The following is a 16693-nucleotide window of genomic DNA, read 5'->3' as shown; positions in this document are numbered from 1 at the left end:
AATTCACTTTGATATATGAGTGCTTTAGAGGTTATAGTGGTTATATAGTGGTTAGCACTGTTGCCTCACACCTCTGGGACCTGGGTTCAAGTCTCCGCCTGGGTTACATGTGTGCAGAGTTTGCATGTTCTCCCCATGTCGTCATGGGCTTTCCTCCAGATACTCCGGTTTCCCCCCACAGTCCAAAAACATGCTGAGGCTAATTGGAGTTACTAAATTGCCCATAGGTGTGAATGGTGTGTGAGTGTGCCCTGCGATGGGCTGGCCCCCCATCCTGGGTTGTTCCCTGCCTTGTGCCCATTGCTTATCCAGGATAGGATAAGCAGTTTAGAAAATGGATGGATTACAAGCAGGTTTTTGGAACGAATTATGCTCGCAATCCAAGGTTTTACTATATTAATCAGCAACATCACTTCCGCCTCTTGCAAGTTGTGCTAAGAGTTGTTTTTTATATTGTTGCATTTTAATGTTTGACATTCTAAGTGAAGAGCTGCGTTATTGGTCAGACATTTTAAATTGTGTTTACATTACTGTTAGGTGATCAAATGTCATATTTGGCAGTTCCTGCTTTAGGGTTCAGTCCCCCTTTGAATGTAAGAGGTGATGTGTGGTTAGTGTGTTTCTAAGTTAAGAATGGGCTTTCACCTGGCACATGTATGCAGTGAAAATGTTGCTAAAGGGTGGTTTAGTTAATAATGTGGTCCTATCAAGTGTTTCAGGAAATATTCAGCAAAACAGGCTACATTATCTGAAATCAGGTACAGAGGCTGCATGGGTTAGGCTACATAGCTTGAGGTCCGGTCATAATGCTGGTTGAGGACACTTTCAGATGCTGATGTCACACAAACTCCATAAAATACTAGGTAAATGCGACACATTTGATACCAGCAGGATATTGTTCGGGGGTGGTGGCATGTCCGGGGTTGTGATTTGGGTCTCGGCAAGTAGTTTGCCAAGGCGTTTCTCTCAGATGCCTTGCAAAGATTATACAGTCTGTCAAGGATGGCCGCTGAGAGCACTTTCTATTTTGGGGCATGCAATCGGAAATCACAAGCAGCTATACAAAGCCATGGAGGCTGGCTTTGGGAGGCGTTTGGTTGTGCCAGCTTCTTAAAGGCAGTGTACCATAGTAACTTATTTAAAAAAATCAAGAAAGAGTAATTCAAGAGAGTAATTTGTCACCAGCAAATGATTGTGATGGTTGATCAAGTTGACTTACCAGAAAAATTCAAGCAAGTTTTTAAAGTTTGACTTTACCAAAGAGTAACGTTGCCAAGGAGTGGTGAGCCTAAAGGCAAGACCCCGATTCTCAGCTGGGACGATCTCTTCATACATATGAGAAACAGACCTCGGTTGTACTTGTGTGCAGGTGCTGATGCCAGTCATGTACTCTGATAAAATGTCTATGATTTCATGACAAATTATATCACTCTTCACGATATCTTAATGAAAATGGAGCCAAATTTTATTATAGGCCATGCATCTGATTTTAGCCTACCTGGAATACAATACTGGGTTCAGTAATGTTTTCTTGATTTAGAAACCGAAGTCAAAATCATAATGGTAAAAAAAAGTTTATTACCTTAATTAATCACCAACAAACGCTGTACTTTACAGCTTACAAGAAAATGTTATTTAGTGGACATTACTCCAGCATCCTATAATTCTGGAATATTCCGTTCATGTTCAACAAAATGTCACTGTCCGCTAATTCTGTGAAACAGCAGGCTATTGGGAAAACATCCCAAACACATCAAACTGATACAACTGACCAGAAGCTCAGTAATTAAAATAAAAAATAATAATACAAACATGTTGTACTGGATGTTTCACCAAGTTTTCAGATGTGCCCCTTAACTTCAACATGTCCAAAACAGCAGCCATGGGTCTGCTAGCGACTAGGGCTGTGGTGCTTGTGGCCTGTTCTGGGCAGCTTCAGCATGACCCGACTCGCTCACCCTCAGAGGACAGCAGGTATCCTCAGAGGGCTGGGCACAGAGCGTCATACAGTCTCTGCACTGCCAGCTCCACCATCTCCTTCAGGGACTCATCCTCGGCGCTACCCTCCTCATAGTCCACGGTCTACACCCCCCCCCAACAGAGAGACACAGTCAGCAAACATGTTATAGCTGAGACCACAGGCTTTTGGAGAGCTGAGGAAGTGGGCAGTGTTTCCCAACCCGGACCTCAGGAACCCCCAGACACTTCATGGTTTTACTCCCTTCCAGCTCCCAGAAGAAGTTGGGACTGTCTGGCAAGGAGCTGAGAGGGTGCAAAAATGTGGGTTTTCCCGTGATTCCCAAAATCCAGATTGGGAAACGCTGGGCTACAGTGTGGAGGGGACTGACTCAAGGTTCGTGCTTTGGCAGAATAGGCACATCACCGTTAGACCATTCAGCAAAACCCTTAACTTCTCGCAGTGCTCTGGGGGTGCTGGATAAGGGGCAGAATGCTATATGTGCACCACAAATTTCACTCTCAATTGTATACAGGTGCTGGTCATATAATTAGAATATCTTGAAAATGTTGATTTATTTCACCAATTCCATTTAAGAGGTGAAACTTGTATAATGTATACATTCATACCACACAGACTGACATATTTCAAGTGTTTATTTCTTTTAATTGATAATTATAACTGACAACTAATGAAAACCCCAATTCAGTATCTAAAATTAGAATATTGTGAAAAGGTTCAGTATTGAAGACACCTGGTGACACAATCAGCTTGTATACATTATACAAATTTCACCTCTTGAATGGAATTAGTGAAATAAATCAACTTTTTCAAGATATTCTAATTATATGACCAGCACCTGTATATGTGGGTGTCTCAGAGAAGAACATGATATGTGAAAAGAAGCGTTCCAATGTACCTATACTTGTGTAAATGGCAAATGGAGCCTCATTTAATTTCAAAGGCTATTGGAGATAAACTAGCTCCAGATAATCGGTATTTACTTTGGAGGCTTTGTACTGTGATGAGTTACAGCTCAGCAGAGGTACCTCAGGTAAAGCATCTTTCCTAGCAGCTTCATCAGAAACACGTCCTAGGAGAAGATGGAGAAGCAGGAACTTGGAAAGACTCACCCGGGTCTCCAGGCAGATGTACGCCGTCTTCCCGTCAACCGTCACTGACGGGTTCTTCTCATCCTTGAAATCCACACAGTCTTCACCGAACATGTCTCTGCAGCGGATGGGTGGTGCAAAGGGAAAGGCGATTAACGGGGTGGACTGACGAAAGCAGGAGGGCACCATAGGAGAAACCTCAATGTGGAGCGATAGACTTTCAATGGAGGGGCACCCAGCACCTCTGCTGTGCAAGTACTGAAGGGGCTCCCAGACTGAGTAGCGTTTGGTTGATTCTTGTCTAGTCCCCTGGCTTGGTAAGTTACACACCAGCAAAGATGCAAACATACTTACTGTAGCATGATTTCCAATCTCTTCTGATAAATGTCTGTGTCCACTTTGCCCTTCTTGGAATCCATGACTATCAACAGAAGAGAGACAGCAGCTAAATACTTGCCAAACAGGTCCAAAGTGTCTCCAGTGTTTCACTAGTATCTCTCGTAGGATGTCCGGCAGACCGCAGTGAGGCGAGCAGATTTCACACTTGAATTATAGGTAGTCTGTTCTCTGACCTTTCTGGGCTTTCGGGTTGGACTGGACCTCTAAAACCACAGTAGTGACAGCGTCGGCGTACATGTCGTTTAACGGGTTGGCAATCCACTAGCGGGACAGAAAGAAAACACACACTTGGACACACAAGAACCACCAGTTATTCTGTATTACTGTGATAGTAAATTTCAAAAATTCTCCTTAAAAGTGCTGTAAAAACAATTTTTGGCTGGAAAAAAAATCTTATTCTTATATTCATATGAGGACATCAGACACAGAATCCCCTGCAGTGCAGAATTGGATTTTAAGCCCGTTTTCAAACCTTCCACAGACCCATGGAAAATCCACAGTACTTTTCCAGCTCAAGGGTGACAATTAAGCAAACCACGCTATGGAAATATCAACACGCACCCCTCATACACGCTAATATTTTATATTATGTAATACACACGCAAAACCTCAAGCGGTAGCATTACATGCACCAGAAGCCTCCCCTGTTTCAAGCATATCAATAATTACACAATTACACAAGTGCCTGAGCAGTGTGCGCTTGGTGAGCATTCAGGCCGAACCTCCGGAGGTTCTGGGGCTGTGCAGACAGCATGCTGACCAGCTACCCAGGATCAGGGGTGACGTGTCTATAAGTCTGTGTGCTGGTTCCACTCCGAGTGTAACCTTCCTGCCAAGCTATCAGTGTGTTTACAGTGCTCTTAGGCAGAATTATTAGGCTAACACTCCCCTAGCTTAAAACCTCACCTCACCTCACAATCACATCTCCTGTGGCTGTAGCAAGCCCTGTGTTACTATAGTAACAAAAATAGTGTAGCGGATGCGTGTTAGCTAGCGTGCCTCTTCCACCGGGCTCTCTCAGCCGTTTTTTTGCACTAGGCTTGCAGATGACACTGTGCAAGTGTAGATGTTGTTATGTAACTGACAGCACTACGTGGGCGCAAAAGCACTGTTCAGCTGTTTTGTTTTATTTTTGTCAACATATCAGGCACTGAGTACCGGAGTGACTATTCACTCCCGTGTCTTCAGGAATTCGTTAAATGGACTGTTCTTGGGTAATATCCAAAAATGTCAGGTATTCTAAAGAAGAATAAAAACAAAGTTTAAAATTATTGAAGTATTATACTACATTTTTTTAGAATATGAACTATCACACCACTATAATTTCTCACTCACTCACTCACTCACTCACACACTCACACACACAGGTCTCACCTCCAGCACCACCACTCCGACCTCGTGCACTAGAGTGATGTTCTTAAAGATTCTCAGAGCGGTCCGGTCGGGGATATCCAGCTCCTCCACGTCTCCTGCAGAACAGGAAGATGGCCATGGCCCTCATCACACAAACTGTGTCCCCACAAGGCTATCGCACATGGGAACATGACAGCAGGGGGCAGCAGAGGCCATGTCACCTCTCACATCAGAGGATAAATTAGATGGTCAATTAAACTGATGCTTAGTTGTGCCCATGAGAGGTAAAGTGGGCTATCCCACATGTCAGTCAAAAATGAGTTTAGTGTCAAATATTAATTATTGAGGGTCTATCGATCTTTTAAATATACCGAGATCTGTGCTACCTATGATATATATCAATTGTAGGGTATAGGCACACTGATTTTTTGAAAAAAAAAATCAACTTTGGAGCTCATTTTCTCAAAACTTTGTATTTGTGGGATAGCCCACTTTACCTCTCAAGGGCACAGTTGTGCTCAAAGTTGTTTCCCATCAACCATAATCACTTCAGTTATCTGTCCAGATAAAAGGGACAATTCATTTTCCACATTTATCAGATTATTCCCCTCCCACCTGAATATTCGTGTTTAATTATACCACGCCGTTGCTGAATTCTCAAATCTGATTGGTTAAAGGGGTGGTGATTAATTTTCTAACCAGACACGTAGTGGCCACCATGTGAATCTCAGCAGTGCATCAATGCACGATTATAATCTTTAATTCTAAGTAACATTACTAAAAATTCCACACATAGAATACAATTAAAAATTAACGGAAACTAAACAGAAATGTTTAATCATTTGCAGAATGCAGTTCTACTACTAAATGCAGTTTTGGCATGTAAAAGTGAAAATAATGTATTTAGGTACAAACATACAAGCCAAATGTGTAGTAACTGGAATATACTTTAATAAATAAATATAATTCAATTGCTTTTATTACTTATGTTGTATCAAATTTTTAATGATATTTTTGAAATCTTTTTATATTATGTCTTTGATTTACGTATTTCCTTTTCAGCATAATCCAGGAACCTGGTGGAAAAAATATCACTACATACGCCACAGTGTATGTTTATGTGTTTGACAAAGTGTGAACCTTCAATAGGATAATTAAAATCATGTATTACTAAGACTGCGATTACTAACACAATGAGCAGAAAGACCTGCAGGGGGCAGATGATGCGACTCACCTGCCAGGTTTCGCAGCTGGCTGACCAGCAGGGGGAAGGGTCCAGTAAAAGGGACGGCCTGCGTCTGCTTCACTGTGCTCATGGCCAGGTCCGTGTAATCTGCAGGAGATGGACTCAAGACCTCAGGGCGATACCGGAACATAAGCCATGTGGTCTGCGGGAGACATGATGAGGTGCCGGCAGGCTCTGCTTAACACAGCAGTATGTTGGAGGCCACTTACTGGACAGATCGGATGGGGTGAGAATGTGGTAGCTGAAGTTGCGTTTCACGAGGATGCCAGAGACTCTCTGTCCTTGCACACACTTCCTGTCGGCTAGAGAACCCATGACCTACAACAGGAATCACACTCAGATTAGGTATCTATATCTTTGCGGGCACTCTCCTTTCATTTCTGTGGGCATAACCCTGATCCCATCCCTGATAACCTTAACCCCTACTCAGCCCGAACCTTAACCCTAAGTAACCAGACAAAATACAAGACTTGAATTTTTTGATTGCATCCGTGGATTTGAATAGAATTGAGGGACCAAAAAAAAAAAAAAAAAAAACAACAATGTTACATACCCATGCCCCCCCCCTCTCTCTCTCTCTCTCTCTCTCTCTCTCTCATATTTATATATATTTATATATATATATATATATATATATATATATATATATATATATATATATATATATATATACACACACACACTCAGTAACTACTCATTTCATCTTCTATCCATTAATATAAGGTTATGATGAATGGTCAGGGATAAACCAGGGATGACCCCCAGGCAGTGATGAACGGGGTTTAGCTCACTGGACCACATGCAGCTCCAAGCGCTGAATGCTCACCTTGGCCAGCTTCTCCCCCCTGAAGTTGAGCGTGACAGCCTCAGTGTTGCGGGGATTGTGCACCTCAATGTGGACCTCGTCATTGTCCTCGTACTCGCGGATCAGGGCGGCTTTTAGGCGGGCCATCTCATTCTGCTCTCCGTGCACCAGGATCTGCGGGGGGGGGGGTAAAAACAGACAGGTATAAGACCAATGTCTTACTTGTCCCATATACAGTTATTCTTGGTACAATGTGGAGTGAAATGCATGGTTGTCTAGCAGCAATATTGTGTTTTATATGTCATCACAATGGATTTGAAATTAAGCGATCAAAATGTGATGGAAGTAAAGACTTTCAGCTTTAATTTAAGGGGTTTAACAAAGATTGTATTAAGCGTTCAGAAATTACACCCAGTTTTCAGAAAGTCTTTCACAGATTCTTGGCCAGGTCTGGCCTGTTGCCTCGTTACTCCATGACAGATTAAGTAGATAAAAGGTCTGGAGTTGACTCCAAGCACTGAATCTGCATTTGGTAGCTATTCATTGGAACTCAACATGAGGTCCAAAGAGGTGTCAATGCAAGTGAAGGAGGTCATCATTTTTTTCAGATGGCTGAAAAAAGAAAATAAACCTATCAGAGAAATAGCTAAAACTTTATGAGTGCCCAAACCAACCAGACCATAGAATACAACTAATGTAGATGATCGCAGAATTCTTTCCTTGGTGAAGAAACACCCCTTGACAACATGTAGCCAGGTCGAGAGCACTCTTGAGGAGGTAGACGTATCTAAAGTCTACAATCAAGAGACGTCTTCATGAATGTATATACAGATTATACAGATGCAAACTGGTAACACTGAAGAACAGGAAGGCCAGATCAAACTTTGCCAGAAAATATCTTTAAAAGTCTGGAATAAGGTTCTTTGTAATGGATGACGGATGGTGACCCAAAACATCTCAGTTTCTCAAGGTAAAAAAATGGGATATTCATCACTGGCCAAGTCAATCATCTGATCTTAACCCAACAGAACATGCTTTGCAGTTACTAAAGACAAAACTGAAGGCAGAAATACCAATAAACAAGCAGCAACCAAAGGCAGCAGCAAGGAAGGTCTGGCAAAGCATCTCAAGGGAGGAAACTCAGTGTTTGGTGATGTCCATGGCTTCCAGACTTGTTATTGGCAGCAAAAGATTTTCATCCAAGTATTAAAACAATACCAATATCTTTGTCCAATTACGTTTGAGCCTCTGAAAATGGAGGACCTCTGTGAAAATGGCTGTAATTTCCAACAGCTTAATTTAATACCTTTGTTAAACCTGAAAATCTATACTTGGCTCACATCTTGATTACTTTATTTCAGATTCATTGTGGTGGTATACAGAGAGAAAATGACAAAATTTGCATCAGTGTCCAGACACTTATGGATCTAACTGCAAGTAATTAATATCTGCTTAAAAGATAAAACAAGGAATGAAACAATTAACACAGACAATAACCATAAATAGCCATAAATAAATACAATGCACAGTTAATTTCTTGTCAAGTAGATTCAATCCCAGTTACTAAATCTTATTTTAAGATTCTGATTAACATGTTATTAAAACATCAGCCGTAGGAGAAGTAACATTTGATAACTGCTGATATGGGTATTCTGAATGCACACGTCAAACTACTTATGAAGTGTGTTACCAATGACCCCCAATTTTTGATTTAAAGAAATGTAGGTCTGAATATGTATGTGTCGCTGTGATCAGTCTGTGTTTCGTGCCTATTTGAAGAATGACAGTCTAAATGCATATTGTTCATATAGACTGGCCTTCTATGGAAAAAACAAACACACATGGCTGCCGAATGCAGTAACAGATGCTCACCACATGAGGGGGCTTGAGGGCACGGATGAATTCGCTGGTCTGCTGGTAGTCCGTGTGAGCAGAGAAGGAGATGTAGTCCACGGACATCTTGAGGGGCAGCTTCTGTCCAGACATGGTGGTTATCTCCTCCGGTTCGGACATGATATGCTGTTGTGGAGACAAGAGAATTATGTGACATCACACGCCATGAACAGGAGACATGAGAATTCACCCTCAGCCATCCCTAAGGCGCCTATGCACTGGAAGTCCAGTTGTGTATCAAACAACAACCTCTGACAACCATCAACATCTTTCCAACACCATTTCTGGTCTGTCTGACACTGACACCATTCATTCTCAAACACCTTCGCTGGATACAGGATGCTTCACTTGACACAAATTAAATCCGCATCATTTGGACAGGAGGACTAGCGTGTGATACGGTGGTCACTTGCTGGAATCCAACTCACTTTGGCCAGGGTCCCCTCCACGCAGTAGCCGGCGATGATGACACCATTGCGCTTGTCCGTGCACCAGCTCTCAAAAAGCTCCCTGGAGAGGCCGCTCTGCATCATCCCAGGCGACGCCATCACCACACTTGGTCCGATGTCATCAAAGTGGTCCATGCTCTGTTGTGGGAGGACGGCTTGGCTCAATGTTTTAGCAGTTAGGAGGGGATTCACCATAGTTTCAAAATAATCATTTTGAAAGTACTTTATTAAAGTCATTTTAAAGTTCTGTACATGAACGAATGCGATAATCTTCTGCTAATCGACTCCCACACGCCCTTGAGCTGACCCACCTTGAGGTTACTGATGTGCTTGAAGACGAAGGGGTTGTTGATGTTGATGGCCTTGCGGATCTTGTCGTTCATGGCATTGACGTAGGTCTGGTAAACGGCCATGCACTTCTTGGCCAGCGAGGAGGCATAGTAGATGGGGATGTCATGGAGCTCCGGGTGGTTCTGCCAGTACTCGTCTATTCGGGGCGTGTCACAGAGCACATGCAACATCAGCTATCACTTAACATTGTGCTCACACTAGTAGGTTCTTTGATGTGACAGCAGACACCGCCCTGCCCTTTTCTTCTACTGCCCTGCGCTAATCCTTAATACACTACACCATAGATCAGGGGTCACCAACCTTTTTGAAACTGAGCTACTTCACAGGTACTTAGCCATGCAAAGGGCTACCAGTTTTAAATGCCCTCTTAAACTTCATGTATAATAAACATGTTTAAAAGGCTTTTTTTTTTTTTACAGATATTGTCATTTTCAAATATATATAAATACAAATGTGATTGAAGAATAGTAAAAGGATAAAATAAAATTTTAGATGCTGCTCAATGGTGAGTTGTGCTATTTTTAGAACAGGTCCGTGGGCGACTCATGTGGTGATTGGGGGCATCCTGGTGCCCTCAGGCACCATGTTGGTGACCACTGCCATAGACCCTAGATTATATGGAAATATATGGGGGGCTGTGGAGTAGAGCTGGGTGATATGACAATATTATCGCTTATCGACGATATCAGAGAAGCAACTGACAATTACTGTCTTTGTCAGGGAAGTAGGCTTAGGCTACCCACTGCGCCAAAATGCCATGAGTGTAATTAACCCTTCATACTTGAATTGCAGGAACCAATTCTAACAAAAATGAAACTGCTGCACATTAACACAAACCACAATTTCAGATGTTAACACTGCCAAATGTGAGCAGCCGCCCATATTCAGACAGGTGCATCATGGGAAGGGGCTCACCCAGGATGAGGAGCAGCTCCTGGGCTCTTCCCAACGCAAACACGGGGATGAGGCAGCGACCCTCCCTGTTAACGATGTCATGCACGGTGTTGCAGAAACGGGCTTCCCTCTCCTCACGCTTCTCGTGGATGTGTGTGCCGTAAGTGGACTCCTAAGATATGAGCATGGACATGTTATGAACGTCAGCATTACAGCTCATAACTGGGCAAAAATGTGGCAACAAATGTAATACGCATCCCAGAAATTACTTAGGTTAAGTACTGGATAACTAGAACAATAATATTATTTTGGTTACCAGAACTAGAACTGAAAAACACATTAATACAAATAAATTCACACAGTATATTAAAATATCTTGAATCCAGCAAGTTCAGGCCTGAGGCCCTGCCAGATTGAAGAGGAGATTCCCTGCCGGAGCTGAATTTTCCGGGTAGCTGAAAGTCGTGTTTGAAAAACACAGAATTTTCACAAATCTCTTATACTTAGTTCTACACACACTGTAATGATTATTGTACCATTATTTTAACACATTGTCATGTCACTGCCAGATAGAACACAAGAGATCAATGGCGGGGCAAGCAGAATGACTATTAAAGTGTGTGTCTCTGTAGGCAAAAGCAGGAACTGACATTAGCATTGCACAATGTTTTTTGTTGTTATATTTGCTTTACTGTATTGCTTGATAAATTTATATTTTTATAATTATTCTGAATACTTGGTGTTTTAAAATGGTACCGGTTACTAGAGTGTGCCCATCATTGAATGCCAGATACAGGAGTTATTACTGTACACCACAGGAAGTTGTAAAATGAAAGTCCAAAGTGTGGCACTCAAAAATATAATCAATAGCTAAGAATTTTTGACAATACAAATTAATAATTCATTTAAGCTCACATTTCCCTAAAAGAAATGCAGGTTGTGTTACCCTCAAATTTTAAATTAATAACAGGCTATTAAAATGGACTCACAATGATAAGGATGTCAGGTTTCACACTGGGGATCTCAGCTGCCATCAAGTGCCTGTCTTCCTGGCGGGAAAAGTCTCCTGTATAGAGCAGCTGAAGGACGACAGGTGGAAACAGCCTGCTTAGACTGCAATCTAAGAAACCCCATGATCCTTTGCAGATCTGTGGCACGTCAAACTAGGGAGAGGTGACGAACCTTCACGCCCGCGATCTCAATCATGAACATGGCGGCCCCCAGGACATGGCCCGCATGGTAGCACCAGAACTTGATGCCAGCCACCTCCTTCACTTCATGAAAGTTGATGGTCTCTATCTTGTCCATGCTCTCCTCCAGATCAGTCTCTGTGTAGAGCATGTCGTCCGCTGAGATATTACTAAATGCAAAAAAAGACAAATAAATGTAATATGATGAATGTAACAGAGTTAATGGTGAAATAATTCCACGGCAAAGTACTATTAATCATGATTCATCATCATCCTAATCTGATGAGCTATACAAACTTAAAGGATACGGAAAGTGTAGATCAGTGATTCTCAAAGTGTGGGGTGTGGAGTCATGACAAATGGGGCACAAGAGACCTGGGGGAAAGTAGCAACCTGCACATTCAGTGCTACCAGAGCCTTAAAGGGTCAAAATGGACAGATAATTAACAGGTACAAAAAGAAAATCAGGTGGTGCGCTGAGAAACATGAAGCAAGTGCTGAAAACCAGCAAAAAAAACAAGCCAAAAAGGAAATATAATGAAGCATATCTTGCTCTGTATGAGGAGAGATCTGTCTGTGTATGAGGAGAGAGCTGTCTGTATTTTATGTGCGAAAACTTTGGCAGCTGACAGTATGAAACCCGCCAAAGGAAACTCTCACTAAATGTCTTGTTCACCTCTGCATTTGATCTTGTTTATACAGACTGAATTTTATTGTTGTATTTCCAGAAAAGTGCAAATTCGGCTTAATTTGCCTTTTTTTTATTGCAGACTATAGAAGCAGTGTAGTGACAATGTCACAGAAAGTTGTTTGAAGTGAGTTGTTTTTTTGCTTAACAAAAGTTACTGATAAAATTAATGTTAATGAGTTTGATGTTATCTAAATAAAGTTATATCTAGGCTTTTCATTGTTTTGTTGACGAGGGGCATGAAAATATTTCTTCTTGCAAGTGTGGAAAGATAGAAACAGTTTGAGAACCACTGGTGTAGATGAAAAAGGCCTCGGCTTAAGATTTTTCGTCTCATAATCATATGTGGATTTCTTTATTCACTGAAATGACCTATTTACTATCTCTAGTTTTTCATTTTTCATTCCAGCTACGTAACAAAAGCTCACCCACCTGACTTTGACATAATCTGATAAGAGCCATCGGTAGATGGCTTTAGTAGCATGTGTCATGAAGGTTCTTCCTTTGAAGCTTGTCTTCTGTAGAAACCATGGCAAAGCACCACAGTGGTCCAAATGGAAACTTGAGGGGGGAAACAACAAAAGAAGTGGCTCAATTTTTTTGCATTCAGCAAGCTACACTCTATCTCAGGCAAACAGCACTAATACAGATTTGGGTGCAAAGGACAGGGAAACAAGGTCGACTCACTGGCTGATCAACAGAAGATCGATCTCGGCCGGGTCAATCAAGTCAATGTATGGAAGTGCATCCATGCCCTCCAAACCTGGGTGGATGCCACAGTCGAGCTGTAGAGATACACAAAATAAGGCACCAGACACGTCTTCCAAACTGAAATGCACTGTACTTGGGCAACGATAACTTACCATGATTTTTCTTCCTTTGAATTCCAAGATAATACATGACCTGCCTACCTCCTGCCCGGCGCCACTGTTAAAGCACAGAAAAAAGCAAATTCAGCAATCTCATGTGGGTCAGACTGTATAATAATTGTGAAAATTAGTCACTCTGAATTGCCGTCCCTTCTTTAAGATGCTCTTCTTTATACAGCTACACGCAATCCCTGCCCAGAACAGATATTTCGTATTTGTTCGCAGTCATATGAGCAAATTCATAATTAAACCAAACGCAAATTTCGTGAGTTTAAACACTGGCTTAAAACCGTAATCATCATTATCATTACTGAGATTATTTTCTTAAGGAATCATTTTCTTGTAGGTAGGCAAATTACAATATAGATTTTATATAATGCAATTTATAGTTATCTACAGATCATTCCAGACATTCTTTTGGCAACCCGATTTGTAAGAAATATTAAATCAAGCTTTAACCTGAAATGCAAAACTGTCAGCTACACCACTTTCAAACCAAATGGACTATAAGAAAAAGAAAACTTACAGTGGTCTTATAAGGAGCTGGTCACTCTCCTCGGCAGGTACCGATATATCCGCTTTCCGTTTTGTGGCCATAATTTCTACATTAAATAAAATTACGCTAACATAATTTGGCAATAAACCTACTTTCCCACCATAAATGTGACGAAACTCCGGGAAATTTCCGGTCCCACAACGAATCACCGTCGTGTGGAAACAACTACCAAGCAGCTTCCAGCACAATGAGTTCCGGGAATAAACGTAAACGAAACACTCGAATATCTTTTCCGCCACCCTCCGGCGTAACAGTCAGTCTGCATAATAATAAATAAGTTTTATCTACAATATAAGGAAATTCGGCGGTATATCATCAATATAGAATGTTTATAATTATATATAATTACTTTTATTTGAACGAAGTCAAAGGATTAAATTCACTGAAAAAAAATTCATTCTACAGTTCAAACACCACACAGGCAGAGCAGGGGGACCAGTCAGATCTCCAGTCGTAGAGGTGTGGGGGCGAAGTTTTATCCCACTGAACCACCGTGCTACAGTTAAAAAAAATCTTTATATTAGAAGGATTATTTAACCGGGACACCCATACAATTTCCATTTAGTATTAATGTATAAGATTTCAAATGTATGCATGATCATATGCTTAAGAATAATTATGTGTAGGCAACATAGTAGCTCACATGATAGGAGCCCTCCCAGTGGATAAAATGTGATGCAGTGCCTCATAAAGTGCCCTTAACTGGGTAAACTTGAGGTGACCACAGGTGATAAGAACCAATGAACAGTTTACATATACATCAGGCTGTGAGAAAGACAAAAGGTGACAGAGATGTGTAACCGAAATGCTAAAAATAGATAAATAGATAGATAGATAGATAGATAGATAGATAGATAGATAGATAGATAGATAGATAGAAAATTTAGGTTAAGGAAACTGAGTTTGACCAGGTTTACCAAGGAATTGGGGATTAAGGGCCTTGCTCATGGAGTGGCAGACTACTTGATTACCTAATCTACTGGATTAATTGGCAGCTTTTTTCAATTCCCTTCATAAAAATATTGACCATCCCACTATACTGAGGTGTGTTTCATGATCTGCTTTCTACGCATGACTCCTGTTTGTCGGTTTTTGTTTTCCGTCTTGTGATTTGGATTTGGATATTAACCCTATATTTACTTTATCAGCTTTTTGACTGTTTCCCTGTGTTTGGAGCATGGCTTTTCATCGCATCTGCCTTTGTTTGTCTCTACCTGGGGCCTGTATTATGAAGCCAGATTTCCCTACATGTCAGATTTAAGACTTTGTCTTTGTTCATTTACACTTGGCCCAGACTGCCTTAAATCTGACAAGTTATCTGGCTAAGCATGAAATCCAGCTTTGTGATTCAAGCCCCTGGTTTTTCACACCATCTACTACAATTCCAGAAATATGCTTATTGCTTCTTCACTTACACCACATCCCCGTTCATTCACGCATACAGAGAGCTAATAGAAGACACATAAAGCAAATGAAAATACCTGAGTGTCAAAAACTGAATAAATGAAATGACCCTATTAATCAAACATACTACACTTTATTAGATACGCTTTTCATGAAGATGGCACTATGCAATAATATAGAGATTTTGGATCTACCATTCATTAGGTCAAACATCAAACGACACGAATGCTGTCTTCATTAATCCCATGCACACGTACTCCCATCTGGAACAACCCTGACGTACTACTAAACAATAATATGATAAACTTCTCAGATTGAAGTTGTAAAGGTATTAAATACTTGGAACATATATTTGAAGGAATAGACTTATTCCCTTTGACATATTAGTTAAATGATATGGGATTAACAAGAATAGATTTTTAGAATATCAACAAGTTAAATCTATAGTAAAAAAGAGATTAAGGTCTAATCAAATCAAATTACAAATACCACCAAGTGCGGCAGAATTCCTTAATCTCAAAACCCCCCAAGTTACTGTCTAAAATATACAGGACACTTTCCAAAATGGATGAATCAATATCCTTTCCTATTGCAAAATGGGAGACAGATCTATCAGTGAGCTGGGACCACAATTTCTGGTGTCAGATATGTTTAAAAACCTTTAAACTGATTAGAAATCCCAGTTTACAATTAATACAATACAAAATCCTGCATAGAGTGCACTATATAGGGCATCGGATCTTCAGGATGGGTTTTATGTCTTCTAACAACTGCACACGTCAAGGCGATACACCTGACAATTACATCCATGCTTTTTGGTTCTGTCCACCTGTTCCGAGGTTCTAGCGCAGGATTTGTGAGGACTTATCAAAGTGTCTGAAATGTACCATTCCAGTCTCTCCTTCAGTCAGCTTGTTGGGAGACCTAGATAGTGTCACTACAGAGATTAACACAATTCACATGGCTTTCACCACCTTATGCATTGCTAAGAAGACTGTCCTAATGAACTGGAAAAATAAAAATAATCTTAATATCAACCAATATAGAGACAGTTTGTTGGACCATATTAGTCTTGATACAGCTTCTGCCGCCACACTAGATCAATCTCTCTGGGCTCCTTTGATCAGTGCCATCACCTAGTGGGGTTGGGGGTCACAGTTTTGTCCTGCTTTGTTCATTGTCATTGGCGTGGGGGGGACATATTGGCTTGGGGCATCTGGGGGTTCCCTGGGGATGGGTTTTTTGGGGGGTTCGGCACTGGGGCTGCGGTCCTGGCCTGGATGGGGCTTTGGAGGCTCATGGGTGGTGTTTTTCCGGGCTGGGGTTCCGACTGGGTCGGGGAGGCTTGGGTCCTGGTTGGTGTGTCGTCAGGGTGTGGGTTGGTGCATGCACTGAAGCCCAGCCCCGGTGCGGGGACCCTTGGCACGTCGATGGAACTGGGGGTCTCCTGCCTTAGAGGTATCCAGTCTACGGGGGGGGGGGGGGGGGGGGTCCAGTAGAGGTGAAGGATGGACTGGGTGTCTATTG

At 41.6% G+C, this 16693-nt stretch overlaps 1 protein-coding gene across 1 annotated transcript; it reads right to left on the bottom strand.

The window, feature by feature from the left end:
• Positions 1-1558: 1558 nt before the first annotated feature.
• LOC125720950 (cleavage and polyadenylation specificity factor subunit 3) lies at positions 1559-13919 on the bottom strand. The gene is made up of 18 exons (XM_048996860.1): positions 13733-13919; positions 13201-13264; positions 13025-13122; positions 12770-12898; positions 11642-11819; positions 11449-11538; positions 10481-10631; positions 9526-9701; positions 9194-9352; positions 8745-8891; positions 6894-7046; positions 6277-6385; positions 6056-6154; positions 4843-4937; positions 3642-3729; positions 3424-3490; positions 3091-3187; positions 1559-2082 (listed from the first exon to the last, which is right to left on the bottom strand). The coding sequence occupies exons 1-18, from the start codon at positions 13801-13803 to the stop codon at positions 1981-1983; spliced, it is 2073 nt and encodes a 690-aa protein (XP_048852817.1). The 5' UTR covers positions 13804-13919; the 3' UTR covers positions 1559-1980.
• Between the last annotated feature and the right edge of the window lie 2774 nt (positions 13920-16693).

The sequence above is a fragment of the Brienomyrus brachyistius genome, unplaced genomic scaffold (assembly GCF_023856365.1).
Source record: "Brienomyrus brachyistius isolate T26 unplaced genomic scaffold, BBRACH_0.4 scaffold27, whole genome shotgun sequence".
Taxonomy (NCBI): Eukaryota; Metazoa; Chordata; class Actinopteri; order Osteoglossiformes; family Mormyridae; genus Brienomyrus; species Brienomyrus brachyistius.
This window is presented reverse-complemented; position numbering and strand designations above follow the sequence as displayed.

Excerpts from the sequence above, each read along its gene's own strand:
- LOC125720950 (XM_048996860.1), bottom strand. The coding sequence starts at position 13,803 with ATGGCCACAAAACGGAAAGCGGATATATCGGTACCTGCCGAGGAGAGT. Across the intron at positions 11,820-12,769 it reads TCAGATTATGTCAAAGTCAG|TAATATCTCAGCGGACGACA; the intron begins GTGGGTGAGCTT and ends TTTTGCATTTAG. Across the intron at positions 10,632-11,448 it reads AACCTGACATCCTTATCATT|GAGTCCACTTACGGCACACA; the intron begins GTGAGTCCATTT and ends CTCATATCTTAG.